The sequence below is a fragment of the Rhinolophus sinicus genome, chromosome 6 (assembly GCF_057876585.1).
Source record: "Rhinolophus sinicus isolate RSI-liver-muscle chromosome 6, RSI-T2T, whole genome shotgun sequence".
Taxonomy (NCBI): domain Eukaryota; kingdom Metazoa; phylum Chordata; class Mammalia; order Chiroptera; family Rhinolophidae; genus Rhinolophus; species Rhinolophus sinicus.
The window spans coordinates 44,170,850-44,185,292 of NC_142506.1; the positions used below are offsets into that span (position 1 = coordinate 44,170,850).

The following is a 14,443-nucleotide window of genomic DNA, read 5'->3' on the forward strand; positions in this document are numbered from 1 at the left end:
ATCTCTAACTCGTCTGCCCTCTCCTTCAATTCACCCACTATTACTACTATATTTCAGTACAATTTTCCAAATGCCCTAAGATAGGCCGGAAAATAACAAAACCACCACACTATAAAAATATATTTAAATAAGAGACGAACAAACATGTACACTGATCTCACATTATAAGAGCTCTTATATAGTTTAGTCTATGATGACACAAATGATAACTTTCTGTGTACACAATAGGACACCTGTGACAACTAAGAGTCCAATGCCCTTTCCTTTTTGCAGCCGAGGGGAGATACAGACATGCGCAAGAGCATGTGTTAGGCAGTTTTTAAAATCCTGGGAAAAGGGACACAATCCAAATGGTGAGAACACAAACACAGAGCTCCTAGGCCCCAGGGGCAGCCCACTTACACCAGGACGTCTCGAGCGCGGCCGGACTCCCGTGTTTCCTGTTCTCTCTTTCCCTCGTTATCATTTATGAAAAGTAACACCAAATGTCCTGGACTAAGCCAGAGATGTGTGAGAGAAAAGCACATTATCTGGTGGAAGGGCCCATTAAGAAAGTCAGGATGCGATAAAGGATTCAAAAACAAAAAAGACAGCTGGAAATAACCACCATCATTTTTTTCAAGAACATTTATACATCGTTTTAATTAGATTAGCTTTACAAGCGACTTGAGAGCTCTTTCATAATGAAACACTGCTTTTCAAATTACATGACCTTATGGTCTGTCTGTATATGAATCCTGAAATTCTTTGCCTGCTGTTGAGAGAGGTCTGTGTTTCACAGCTGGTTAATGTGTTGAATAAAAACAACATTAGAAGCTTTACCTTTAGGATTAAACACATAGAGGCCACAAATAATTTTAAATTTTGTTTTAAATAGAGTCCTGCTTGGTGACAAGTTAACGGTCCCACTAACATGAAATGAACAGATTTTAAATGGATATTAAAGAAATGGCTACCCTGACTTCTTGATCCTTTCACAATGATCTCCAAGAGATTATATTAACTTTTCCTAAAGTACACAGTGAGACGTGTGGGGCGCAGTCTGACACCTGGCACAGCTGCAGACACGCACCCGAGCGACAGGGGCTTCCCGATTACGATTACGAGGCTGTAGCCGTCACCCGACCATCAGACAAACCTCCCACCAACATGATACAATTTCTCCTGGACTGGAAAGTGACAGCGCTTCTGAGTGGGGGTGAACGCAGCACAGCGCACTGCAGACAGGTGGCAAGGCCAGCTCGCACTCCTCGTCAGGCCGCAGAGGCCTTACTCAGACATGTTCTGCTGGACTCTTTAGGACGAGGACAGGAGGCGGGACAGAACCGAACACGGGCAAGGAAAACGACGACAAACTGTACTTTTTCTCCTGCAAGTTCTCCTAAGTGAGATGGCAATACTGAATATTTCATCCCACCTTAAGTCCACACTGTCAGTCACTAAATTTTTTTTTCATGTTTTACATGAACAATAGCAATCTTTTAATAAAAATTACTGAGCTTTCCATAGAAAAGGTCTCTAGTTGAATACAAACTATACAAATGCTAAAAGTGTCATAAGATGAAATATACAGAAATATTTCTGTATACTCACATTATTTTGGCAAAAACCAAGGACAGAGACAGAAAGTGCAGCGGGAAGGTCTTCCACCCACAGTGCACGCGGGATGCGGACCCCGTCCTTTCGCTTTGCCAGGGGACTGGAGCCGACAACACCCATCCCAATTCATATATGACGTAGCGGAAGTCTGGGAGGCCTTGTGTGATTTTGTAATATTCTCTCTTTTGAGAAGTAAAAAAAACCTCATAAAACATAAAAATAAAATTATCTTATTTTTTGCTTCTTTTGCTTTGTCAGCTAAACATACACCTTTCAGTATGACAGGCCCGCATCTTGTGGGCAATGCATCTGCCGTGGTCTGGGCATCGCCGACAGTCCGTGTGGACGCACAGGCCCCCTCAGTCCTGTCCCACAGAAACAAGGTTGTGGCCTGCGGATCACATGGGTCCCACGAGGAGGAAAACATTAGAGCAAAATTGGAAGTGCCATTAACTTGACGGGAAGCTAAATGAAAAGTCTTAGGGATGGGACATTATCTTCTACTCTATAGCGTGCACCTGAAAGCTCAAGAAAGCCCTTTATCGCGGGAACTTGACGCTGAGGAGAACCTCAAGTTCATTTAGTGCCAGTCACTGTGGTTTTTAAAAAATTTAACTTAAAAGATAAAACCTTCTTACTCTGCAATTTTTCTTATAAAACATGGACTAAAAGTTATTGATAGTAAATGATGATGGTTTTACTATTATGTTTCATTATTAACAATGTCAAAAAAACAACAGCAGCATCTTTAAGAGTTCAAATTAGTGTAAGACAGGACTACAAAACAGTCTGATTTTTCAGTTGGTAATTAAAGTGCTCCTTATTTTAAGTAAAAAGAAAATTAATCATCAGTCACTGGCAACAATCATTATAAGAGGTCTTTTAGGGCAAAATTTAATAGTACGAAGAGGTTTACAAAAATAGATTGGTGCTATTTTGGGGAATAATACTGCAATTTTTTTTCTTAATTCAGTTTTGACAAATTGTACCTGATCATACAAAAATTACTTCAAATTCAAACTTGACTATATAAAAAAGGGAGAGATGAAATGAACTTGGTTAGATGACAGATCTGGCAAAATATAAGAGTGAAAAACATTCTATCTAGGGCACTTTTTTCATGTCCAGATGTAAATACCATTTTTCAGTTGATAGTTTATATTCTTCCCGTAAGCATTCAGGGTCTGGAGTCAGCCATGCAGTATAAAGCCATACAGTCAAAATCTTCTTTCTGGTGCAACACAAAAAAGTTGTTTCTGTTTCCTTATTAAAATGCCAACTGGTTGTTTATTTTTCTTTATCCCATTTATTTGTAGTCACAAGTTAACAAACAGCATCAACAATTATTGTAGGTGAAGTGGGGTATTGCTGGATCAAAGTCTCTATAAGACGTCTTTACTGATTGAATCAGAAGGTTTATTTAGTTCAACCCTCACACCTTTTTCACCTGAAAGGTAAAACAAAAAAACAAAACAAAAAATTCATTCATTCATTCAGCACCAGAGAGCTTGTCACTGCTTCCCAATGAGTCCCTAACAGTAAGTAGCACAAGGTTTCAACTCGCAAACGTACAAGGTCTGGAAACTACCCCACCTACGCCTCCACAGGCCAACTCAGCGCTGTGAGGGCGGTGTGTTTTCTGCACTAGGAAACCTTCGAAGGGAAAAAAACCCACTCTCTACACAGACATAATGACTGTCTTTTTATTTGAAAAGCAACTGGAATTGGCATAAAATAGTAGTGTGTTCAGTATATCACTACAAGCACACTGCGAGGCTTCTGCTACAAATGACTTTAAAAATACATAGAAAATATCTGAGCATCCCATTTGGATAGTTTTATAAAAGGCTGATGTGAGGTTACCAAGGCTTGTGCGAGTGCAGCTAGCGGATCAGTGACGTGAACACTGAGCACGCGGGGAACTATGAGGCAGCGTTAAAAGCAGGGAAGTGTCCACCAGATGGAGACAGCCCAAGGGGTGGGCGAGGAGGGGCCGGCACGCTGAAGGGTCTGACCCCAGGTTTAGGGCAAGTGTGCTGCCCTATGCAGACACCGCTGGCACACATGGACTCTCCAGGCCTGGCTCATTTGCCCATTTCGGCGTTTCATCTGCTTTGTATCAATTTCCTTCATGTCCACATTCAACGTGGGAGACCTGGCCTATTCTTTAGAGCATGTGCTTTTAAAAAGGAAAGATATTAACTTCCTTCTCAGGGGGATGAGAGGAAGCCAGATGGCGGTTACTACGAGTTCAGCAGCCGGTGCTTGGAAAGGATAATCACAGGAAAGAAACTCAACTTGTCTCTAAAGAATTTTTTCAGCCTCCTTTGCCTCAGACTTTCCTAATCTTTGGACAATTTTGTTGGGTAAAACTAACAATGAAGATGACTTAAGAGAAGTCCTCTGTTAAATAAGGGAGTTAAGGAATCTGGCAAAAGCAAGGAGCAAGCCTCACGGCTCAGCCCCTGGCTGCGGCGCTGCCTGCTGGTGTACCGTGGCCCCGAGTGTTTACCTGTTAGGTATTTTACTTTAGCTCGTGCTCTCTCATCTGCATCAAAATACCAAACAGTTATTGCGTACCTAAAAGAAAATTTAGAATAGGGTAAGAATGATCACACTGGGGGAAAAACGTGGTATGCTGTTGCAATGGTCTATCAAACGTGTCATGTTAAAATAATGTCTCAGTAGGAATGTTAGTGGAGGCTGAACGGCCCGGGACCAACCCGCTAGCCCGTAACCTCCGCGCTCAGGAGCAGAGCAGAGAACCAGGAGTAGCTAAAACTAGTATGGCCAAGTTGATGAGTTTTTATGACTTTCTCAGTAGCTACTTAGCCTACTTGATTATCTGTTCTGCAAGCCCACAGCAGATCAGAAACAGACATTAAGAAGGTAAAAGAACAGCTGTTACAGAAAAAGCACACTATCAACAGCGTAACTTCTAAAAGAAGAGAAGAGAAACAGAGCCTCAAGGCCCGGGGCCCTTTAGTGAGAGGAAGCACTGAAATCCCAGCTTCAGGGGACTTCGCTACATCACAGCAAAGAATCATGATGGATGTTTACAATGCTATAACCTCGAGTCATCAAGGAAGGTTTAAATTATGCTAAGGATTTTTAGGATTTTTATCAAAATAATTACACTATGTTTTGACATAAAGTTTAGCTAAACTGCGTTTTTCTGAAAATTTCACTTATCTGGAATGTCTCATTCCACAAATAAATGAGGACTCTGGCTTATTAAACACTATGAAGCACATCGTTACACCTTTTGGTACCAACAGTGGGGAAAGTGCACACACACCACAGGCAGTGAAAGCTACAAACGCTCCCTCCCTCATCGGGACACAGAGGTTAGGGCACCTGGCAGGTTCTGGCCAGTGTTCACTGGGGAAAAGCAACACTGATCACACGAAGAGCCAGTAACATGACAGCACTAGCTCATGTCAATGCTTGAAGTAAAGAGTCAAAGGCAGTGAGAGTCAGAGTCGGGGGGTTTGCACAACTGGGGAATCCGAGGCCCACAGACCACCCAGCTGGTAAGTGACAGCTGAGGTCACCGTTCAGCCTCCTGACTTCCGGATTCTGCTCTTTCTAGAGCTCCGGCCCCTTTCTCATCCTCTGGACTCTCCTAGTTTTCCAGGTGGTGTGGTAACAGGAAAGGTGCACAGACATGAAATATTATATCTCTTTTTTGCCCCAAACTTTTATTTACTTAGTCATCAGAGTTCCAGGTATCTGGGCCAGCTCCCCTCTGAGCCCTAAGGCCTTACCAGGAAACAAGAGTCAACAACCATGTGTCGCTGTTTTTCCCTCTTGTCTCCCACTGATCTACTCAGGAGCTTCCACGTGACTCCACGCTGACCTGGGACAGGCTGGCCCTTTCTCCCAGGGCCTCATGGACATGACCACACTCCTGCTGCTTGCGTCACTGTGACCCTTTCCCACCTATTCCCACTGAACAGCCCTGTCTCCCTTCTCCAGGTCCTACAGCACTTATCTTCCGTGATCACTGGGCACTCACTACCTGAAAACGTCTGTCACCTCTTTACCTAGAAAGGATACAACCAAGATTTCATAAAAAAGGTCTTAGAAGCGGTGTGGAGGTCAGAAAAGGTTCTAAAGAAGCAGCGGGGCAGAGACGGGCCCTGGTGTGTGGACAGGAGCGATGGGGACTCAGGCCGGCGTCTGGTGCCTGGACCCCCGGTCTCCGTACTTGGCTTTCTATGATCTCTCGCCCCAGACTGCTCAGCTTCCTCACTGTGTGATTGGGGCTGGCGGGAACAGGGCTCAGAAAGAAGCAAGAGAAAAGGGAGAGAGGACAACAAAGTCTCTAGCTCTGGAACTTCATCAAAGGCTGGCGTCTTAACATTAAAAAAAGCCCACTCTCCCCCCGTGTGTCTGGGGGTATGCCCTCTCTCACCAGCTCTAAGCAACTGCATGCCAGTAATTCACTATCGTAATGTTCCAAGTCCTTTCTATAATGAAAAATAGGTACTTAAAAAATAGTGCTATTTTTCTACAAATATTTATTTTTATAACAATGTCTGCAACATCTTCTATTTTAATAGTCTTAACATTTTGAGTCATGGTAAATGGTAAAAAAATTTTTTAAGTGTACATTAAACATAATAGGTTTAGAATATTAACCTTGTAGAAAAAGGGTGTAATATAGGAAAAGAGATGTTTATTACTACAACTAAAGGGATGTTTTTCTAACATTAAATCCCACACATGGGAACCTTTTCTCTACTTTTCTTTCCTCTATTCTTTCTTCTCTTCATGTCTACTCTCTGGTTATCTCTTAGGTTTCTATTCTGTATCATTGTTCTACATCATCCTTCTCCTTTCTCCCCCTCACCACCTTTTAAAAAGCTGCCCTTTTCCTTCTCTATCTAAGGTTTCTATTCCAAGTCAATACAGCTGACCCTTGAACAACAACGGGGGTTTGAACTCAGTGGGTCCACTCATATGCAAGGTTTTTTCAATAAATACTGTAAATGTATTTTCTCTTCCTTATGATTTTCTTAATAACATTTTCTTTTCTCCAGCTTACTTTATTGTAAGAAAATAGTATAAATACATATAACAAACAAAATACATGTAATTCACTGTTATTGGTAAGGCTTCTGGTCAACTGCAGGCTCTTAGTAGGTAAGTCTTTGGGGAGTCAGAAGTTATCCTCGGGTTTCATTTGTGCGGAGGGCTGCTGCCCGTGACCCCCACACTGGTTAAGGGTCAACTGTACTCTCACAAAATCATAGAATGGCTAGTAGTTAAGAGACACACAAAACAAGGAGGCAGGCCTGGCAAGATGACGGGGCCTGTGCTACCATTTCTTACCCCAAACAAGGAGTGACCATGCAAAGAAAGTCACACGTGGTACTGACTGGGAATAAATCTTACAAAATTACTCAAGCTAAAGTTGAAACTGACGCATTATAAAGGTAACTGAAGAATAGCAAGATACTCATTAGCAAACTTTCAAGTTTCTCCTATCTATCCCCTCTGTCCTACCATACTTTTTACCAATTGTGTCTTAAAGGAATACTACCTTGTAGCATATGCTGGTTGTACTTCATGAGGGTTGCGACGATCAGACCAGAAAAACAGCAGTCTATCAAATTTGGGTTCAATGTCAGCAAACTGGGCTTTGCCTTCTGGAAAAATTCGAAGTATACCTCCACTTACCTAGGAAAGAGCCAAATATGTTAGTATGAGTAACCAAGAATGCTACAAAATTAAATTTAGTGGGGAAGACCATTTCAGTGAATCAAAATTCTTAATTGGATTATTTACAAATATACCTCAATTAAAAAGGTCTGACGGTGAGTTGGTATTCAAAGTGTATGCACTGACACAAGGAAAAATTCATTTCTTTCAGAATTTTTGTAACTACTTGATGAAACAGATGAATATTATCTAAATGCAAGTCTTAAAATGACATTTGAAAGTTTTAAAAATTAGTAAGCATTTCTTATTTATGTATGCTAATGATCTGCTTAACCTACTCTTAATTGTACACATTTCAAATCACCTTGACTAAATTACAGGCATGCTGTGCTTTACTGCGCTGCACAGATGTTGTGTTTCTCACAAATCGGAGGCGAGCCCCTCCAGCAGCAAACAGGCCGCAATTCGCTTTACTGTGGTGTCTGGACTGAACCCGCAATCTCTCTGAGGTGTGCCTGTACCACAAATGGTTAAGTATGTCCAGTAAGCAGTTTATCACATCTTAAAGTTCAACAGGTAATTAGTAGGACAGTCACAAATGGAATGTAACACCTAAGGCGTTAGCGTATCAGTAGAAAGTGCTGTCGTCGTCGTCATTACTGTGGCCGTTATTAGAGATGACAGCTCTCCCTTTCCAGACTGGGCCTGACACACTGGTGACCACCTATCTGCTTCTACAACTGGATTCCATCCAAAAAGGATTACTACTGTTTACCCAAATATATATCCTCCATTTGGGATTAGATGGACCCATCTATTCCTTCCAATACTGACTCTGGGCACTGGATGCAGGGGAGGGAATAATGCAGACAGATGTTGGCTTTGTGATATTTATAATCTGGGGGGAATTAAAGTGAGGAGGCAAAACCCACCCAACTGAGTAGCTCTTTACCCTTCAAAAACTAAACTCCCAAGCAGACAGACTCTTAAATTGAAAGAACAGTAATACGTGATTTGATCAGGCCACCCTGAGGCCAAGCCTATTCCCAGAAGCTACAATGAGAGAAGCTGTCGACCAGGCTTACCCACAGAAGGTAAATCAAGCTACGTGGTTCCCTTGCTCGCCCTCCTCAGGTTCCCGTGTCGTTCAGAGTGTCCCCACAGCACTCATGCAAACATCTGAAGAACCTCTAGACTGGGACCAAGAACATGTCTTCTTTTCTTTCCCCCGCCCCCTGCCCTTTGACTGGAGTCATTGGGAATATCACAGGTGGCTTGCTGAAAATGTTTAAAGAGAGAGATAGCTGAAGCTTCCAGTCTCCTTCCAGGAAACGTTCCGTGACGTCTGAATTAGGTGGCCTCCTGTGTGCTGCCCCAGTGATCCGTCCTGCATGCGGCACAACCAGGTGTCATTGTCACGCTCCTAACCTGGGTCCTCCACCAGGTCCCAAGCTCGAGGAGGCTATTTCTGTTCCTGCTCGATCTCCAGCACCCAGAACCATGTCTGGCTCATACCATAGTCCGTGCACTCTTGTAATGGGAGCTTTCAGTTCTACATGTAAAAATACTGAAGACTTTTTCTGCTTAGCTACTAATCCAAACTACCAATTAATGACTTTGGCTTGGTCATATCAAAATGAAAAGATCAGCCTAGAAAGACCTAACAAAATATAGAAGTTAGGAGTTGATTGATGTATTTCTAGCTGTCTAGATATTCAAAAACTCTTGGGAAAAATTTTTTTTTTTTTAAAGTCTTAACTGAAGTTAAACTAATCGTTTTGTGTGTTGGGCTCAGGGTAAATCACCAAATTTATTTCTCTACTTCAAAGTTTGAAAACTATCACAGAAAAACCATGCTTGTTGGCATAATGCCTCAAACTCTACTTAGCAATAAAACTTACCTCCATTTTGAACTTGGACTAGGACAGAGAATATGCCTTAAATCAGGATGGTATAGAAAGATCACTGGAGCACTGTGAGCACGTCCTAACTTTTAGGATACACTTTTAGGACAGAACTAGGTTTTGCACATTTAAGACCTGGTGGTCGGGGCGGCTGGATGGCTCAGTTGGTTAGAGCGCAAACTCTGAACAACAGGGTTGCCAGTTCAATTCCCACATGGGCCAGAGAGCTGCGCCCTCCGCAACTAGACTGAAGGACAACTTGGAGCTGATGGGCCCTAGAGAAACACACTGTTCCCCAATATTCCCCAATAAAATTAAAAAAATAAATTTCCCCCTAATTAAAATGGAATTAAAAAAAAGACTTGGTGGTTTCTATGTGTGTGTGTGTGTGTGTGTGTGTGTGTGGTGTTTCAAAGATTATTTAATTTTTAAAAATCACCCTGGCTACATAGGTGTGCTGACTCTGCGGAAATCCACTGGGCTGTACCTTGTGTTCACTTTTCTATTTGAGTAGTTTGCTTCAAAAAAAGTAAATAAAGAGATTTTTAAAAATTAATTTATACCACCTCCAAAGTAATACATAACATACTTCTAAAGTTTAAATCATTTAAATATAACTGAAACATAGGCTAATATTAAGGGAACATGTACTTAAAACAAGAGATTGTATTATACATTCTAATTGGTTTATAGGATTTGTCATAACTGTTGATACACTTCTAGTTTTTCCATAATCAGGGAAAGAAGGGATTCTGCCTCCATGAGTCCATCTAACAGCCCAAGGTAAGAAAACATCTCTACAAGAACGCAAAGAATAAAATGGAGGAGTGAGCGGCAAATAAACCACAATAATTATTTACATAGAACCTCCCTCAAAAGCCATTATAAAACAATCGTTTGCAGAAGTATTTTTTATAAAAATTAGTAAAAATAAATGCTCGCTGAAGTTGCATACCTTGGCATCCCAGTCTTTATTAAGGTAATATATACATGTCACACATCTTCCATCTCCATTTGGATTATCAACATGACGTACATAGCCCGTTCCATTGCCTGGATAACAAGCAACCATGGCCTGTAATAATAATAATGATGATGATTTTAAAAGTCCATGTATGAATAAAATGAAAAAATAGCTTATAAAAGAGATCTCTGATTTTTGACTACTCTGACGTACACTTAAACTCTTCTAATAAAAATCATATTTTATAGATAAGAAGAGGCAAGGTACTCTATGTCGAACTTATTTTAAGAACACAAAGTAGGCCGGTGAACAACCCACGGGCTGGGGATTCTGCTTCTCAGCGATGGGGAGAGCCGACCCTGACGGATCAGGCAGCGAGCGACCCTGCTACGAACACTGGGGTCACAAGCCAGGTGCTCCTGTTGGAAACCCCAAAGAGCAGAAGGATGGCAGGACCCACTTTCCCGATCCTTATTCATACTGACAATCACGATCCAGGGAGTTGTGTCCTGCTCCAAGGGAAATGTCCGTCCCCCGAGTTCGCCACAGACCACCTCTATTCCCACCAGTCTCACGGTCAAACACCCAGCTGACAGTGTCTCCCAGTGTGCCAATGCGGATAGGCATAACTTAGAAGGTCAGCTCCAAACATTAACTCATTTAACGTCAGTGATTTTAAAAAAAAGGTAAATGATAAATTAGCATATAACTAACCTCTCTTCAAACCAGAATCATTTTTTCTGCTCAGATTAAACAAGATGTAGTTCAGAAGACTGTTGGATATTAAACATGAAAGCAGAAGAGAGGCCCAAAATAAAAAACAAATAAATTGCATGTTCTAGGAAAGTAGGACATAACAATCAACTGAAATTATGAAATTAGTAAGGGTGGTTTTTAAAGAAAATCTCAAAATTACAAAGAAAACAAAAACAAAGATGCTGAAGGTTACCAGTTAAGTATTAATGCCAAAGAATTAGTACAAAGTCCCCAAACAGTAATTAAATTATATAATTATTTAAGCTGAATGGTAGATGCTAATTTTAAAAATTCATATTCACTTGATTAGTGAATAAGTCATTCCGTGTTCCATCTCTGAGAGACTAGGAAGCATTTTAAACCTGAATGCTTAAAAAAACAAAATCATATTTTCATAGACACCCTGGACCTACTGCTCTTAAGCAGAAGCAGAATTTTTGATGACTATTATGTCTGTCTGTCTCTATTTTTCCTGATTTCAGACAGACTTGAGGTTGGTAATACAGGGAGACCGGCACGGGTTTAACGATGCGCAATAAACCCAGCTTCCTTGTCATTTCGCTGCTAAGAAAAGGCACCTATAACAGACCTTGAGTAGTAAGTGTCAGAAGGTACTTTTAACAACGCCAATTAATCCATTTGTGATTGAGACAATTATGGTGAAGTACACGATACATTCTTATCCACGGAAAAGAATGAAAAATAAAACAAAACAAAACAATCTGAACTCTTCCCTAAAGCGATCTTATCTCAAACAAGCTCACCCAGGCCTCTCCAACTAACTGGTAACTTTAGCCTGTCTCCTGTGAGAACAAAGGGAAAAATATTTCTCTGTCTACCCCCTCCCAACCAGGCATTTAACAAACACCTCTTGAGCACCTGCTACGTATATGAAGGCGCTGGGGCCACACTGACGACTAAAATAGACAAAGTCCCTCGCTTTCATTTATTATGGAACCTAGTGTGTGTGTGTGGGGGGGTAAATAACCAACAAACGATAATGTTAGGTAGTGAAAACTTATCTTTTCATAAGTTATGAAAAAAATTAAGCCGAGGACACAGAAAATGACAGGATGATATGCTAGAGCTGTGGTCAGAGCCTCCGAGGAACCGACATCTGAGCGGAGACTTAAATGACGGGTGTGGCAAGTCACGCAGGGTGAGCACGTTGCAGGGAGGGAAACTGAGTGCAAAAACAGAAATGGCTGGGCAGGGTGGAAAACCACCGCAAGCCAGCTGGACCAGCAGAGCAAGGCACAGAACGATCGGAGCGGGCCCATCCAGCCCTGGTGAGGACTGCAGATATTGTTCTAAAAGTGACAGGATGCCCACGGAGAAGCCACCTGATTCATGTTTCGGAGTTTGGTTTTCATTCTGGATGAATAAAACAAATAGCAATGGCAGTCACCTCAATACCACCCACTACTGAGCAGTTCTCGGATGCTGACTCCGTATTTGCCAAGCACGTTCTAAGGACTTTCTGGGTAATAACTCATCTGACACCCACATACGATGCGAACAGGATCATCTCCCTCCTTCCACTGTTAAGGAAACCGAGGACCAGAAAGGTTAATTAATGTTCTCAATGTCACATGACAGTAGAACCAGGTGTGAATACAGGATATCTGCTTCGGAATCCACGTCATTAACCACTATTCTAGATTGCAGGGGGGGAAAGAATGAAAACCAGATGCCAGCTAGTTGGCTATCGCAGTTTCTAGGGCAGAAACAAAGAGGCTGACCAGGGAGGCAAAGTGGGATGGGCTCGGAAGGCCGCAAGCCAACTTGCTGATGGACGGGAAGCGCAGAGTGGGGAGAGTGAAGGATGACTGGAGGTTTTCAGCCACGCAGGTGAATGGATGCAGTTAACTACTTACTACAACGGAAACGCCAGGTAAAGAGTGTTTTAATAACATGCAGGGTAGGAAAGGAGCGTCCCAGCAATGGTTATGAGCCAAACATCCGAGAACAGAACAAAATCAAAGATACCAAGACGACGCCTCAATGTGGGGTCTGTTTCTATCAGTCACTTCGGAACTGATTTCCTGAGAGCCTTAGATTTACGTGGAGGTACGCGGGGTGCTAACTGGGGAGGAAAAGTGGGGGGACGCAGGAAAATGAGAAGAGGCCAAACAAGCAGGTTTTGTCCCAACCTTCAACTAGGGGTTGCATTTATCTGTTTCCTTTATTTGAATTCCAAGTAAGCTTCTTCAAAAAATAAAAAGATGCTATGAAAGAAGTTTTAAACAATTGTGTTAATTAAATTTTACAATCCCTGTTATAGCTCAATTACCTGCATCTAAACGTATTATTGGAGGTGGCCATTACCATTTTAGCCTTATCTGGTGTTCCCTGGGTCCCTAGCTCTGCTCTGGGGAGAGGGACACCGCCAAATGAAGAGAAAGGAAGGTAGGAGGGGTAAGCGCTCAGCAGGGCCTGCATTTAATTCGCCATCTCAGCTTGTCAATACCGGCCCTAGGAAAGGCAGCAGCATATTGCAAGGGTAAAAAGCACAAAATGCCAAACATCACCGTGACCCAGCAAACTAGCAAGCCTGCGGGTAAGTACAGCTCAGTGCTGGTGCCTGTAAACTGAAGGGTGAGCCTCAGTGAGAAGGAAGCAGACAAGACAAGCAGGCCGGCCGGCCCTGGAACTGGACTTTATAGGAGAAGGGGTGTAGTGTAGCCCAAGCACCCCCAAGAGAAACACTGTCACAGAAAATCGGAGACCCGAATTCCTAGAGGTTCTGGGGAAAGAGAAATTCTGTAGGAAACTTAGAAAAAATGTGGAAGGGTCATGAATTCATTCAAATAACCATGTGACCTAATACTGATACAGTGACATATGGTAATTCATGTATCTCCTCCCCTTGGGGATTTTAGAAACATGAAAAGCTACTTCTAAAGTCTCACCAAATCTGGCCGCTCCTATGTTTAAAACTAGTGTTCCTACTTCACGTTCTTCTTAGCTACGGCCTGGAGTATCAACATTGAAAGTTCCTTAAATATAACAGCTTTTCCAGTTTTGAAATAATATTCATGCTCTATTTCTTAATTGGTAAGTTTGTTGTTCTGGTGTATTTTACACGTATCTGTGTAAAAAAGACTCTGATATTGCTGTTTTTGCTTAGTTTGTTTTTAATACACAGAAGACTAACATACTCTTATTCACAATATTTTTAATAAATTCAATTATTTTCTCTTCATCTCTTGGTAAAGCAACTAATAGCAACACATTCTACATGTGATTTTACCTGCTAATGAACCTTATTAGCCAAGAAATTGGCAACATTAAAAAATATTTATGGACTACCTACCATCACTACAAAAAGGGTCAGTATGGTATCTGTCTGAATGGAATAAACTGGAAAGAAAGAAAAAACCGGGCACATACAAAATAAATGATAAACTGAGTAGTGCAAATAATAAATAGGAAAAGAATTGTGAAAAAAGGAACTACCTATGTAGGATAAAAAAAAAAAAGGACAGGCTTTGAGACACACAGACAACCTGAGCTTATCCTTAATAAAAGACAAATGTGATTCAGAAAGGTG

General features: G+C 41.7%; 1 protein-coding gene across 4 annotated transcripts in view; it reads right to left on the reverse strand.

Annotated features, from left to right (window-relative positions):
* Window positions 1-600: 600 nt before the first annotated feature.
* The window catches only part of EGLN1 (egl-9 family hypoxia inducible factor 1), a 51,153-nt gene continuing 37,310 nt past the window's right edge, over window positions 601-14,443 (reverse strand). Inside the window, exons 2-5 of one of the 4 annotated variants that reach the window (XM_019757349.3) lie at window positions 10,126-10,245; window positions 7,148-7,284; window positions 4,112-4,179; window positions 601-3,046 (exon numbers count right to left, since the gene is read on the reverse strand). In XM_019757349.3, the coding sequence (XP_019612908.2) occupies window positions 2,982-3,046; window positions 4,112-4,179; window positions 7,148-7,284; window positions 10,126-10,245 (390 nt within the window). In that variant the 3' untranslated portion in view covers window positions 601-2,981. The remainder of the gene's footprint in view (window positions 3,047-4,111; window positions 4,180-7,147; window positions 7,285-10,125; window positions 10,246-14,443) is intronic. The other 3 variants (XM_074316456.2, XM_074316458.2, XM_074316457.2) reach the window with 3 other exon arrangements.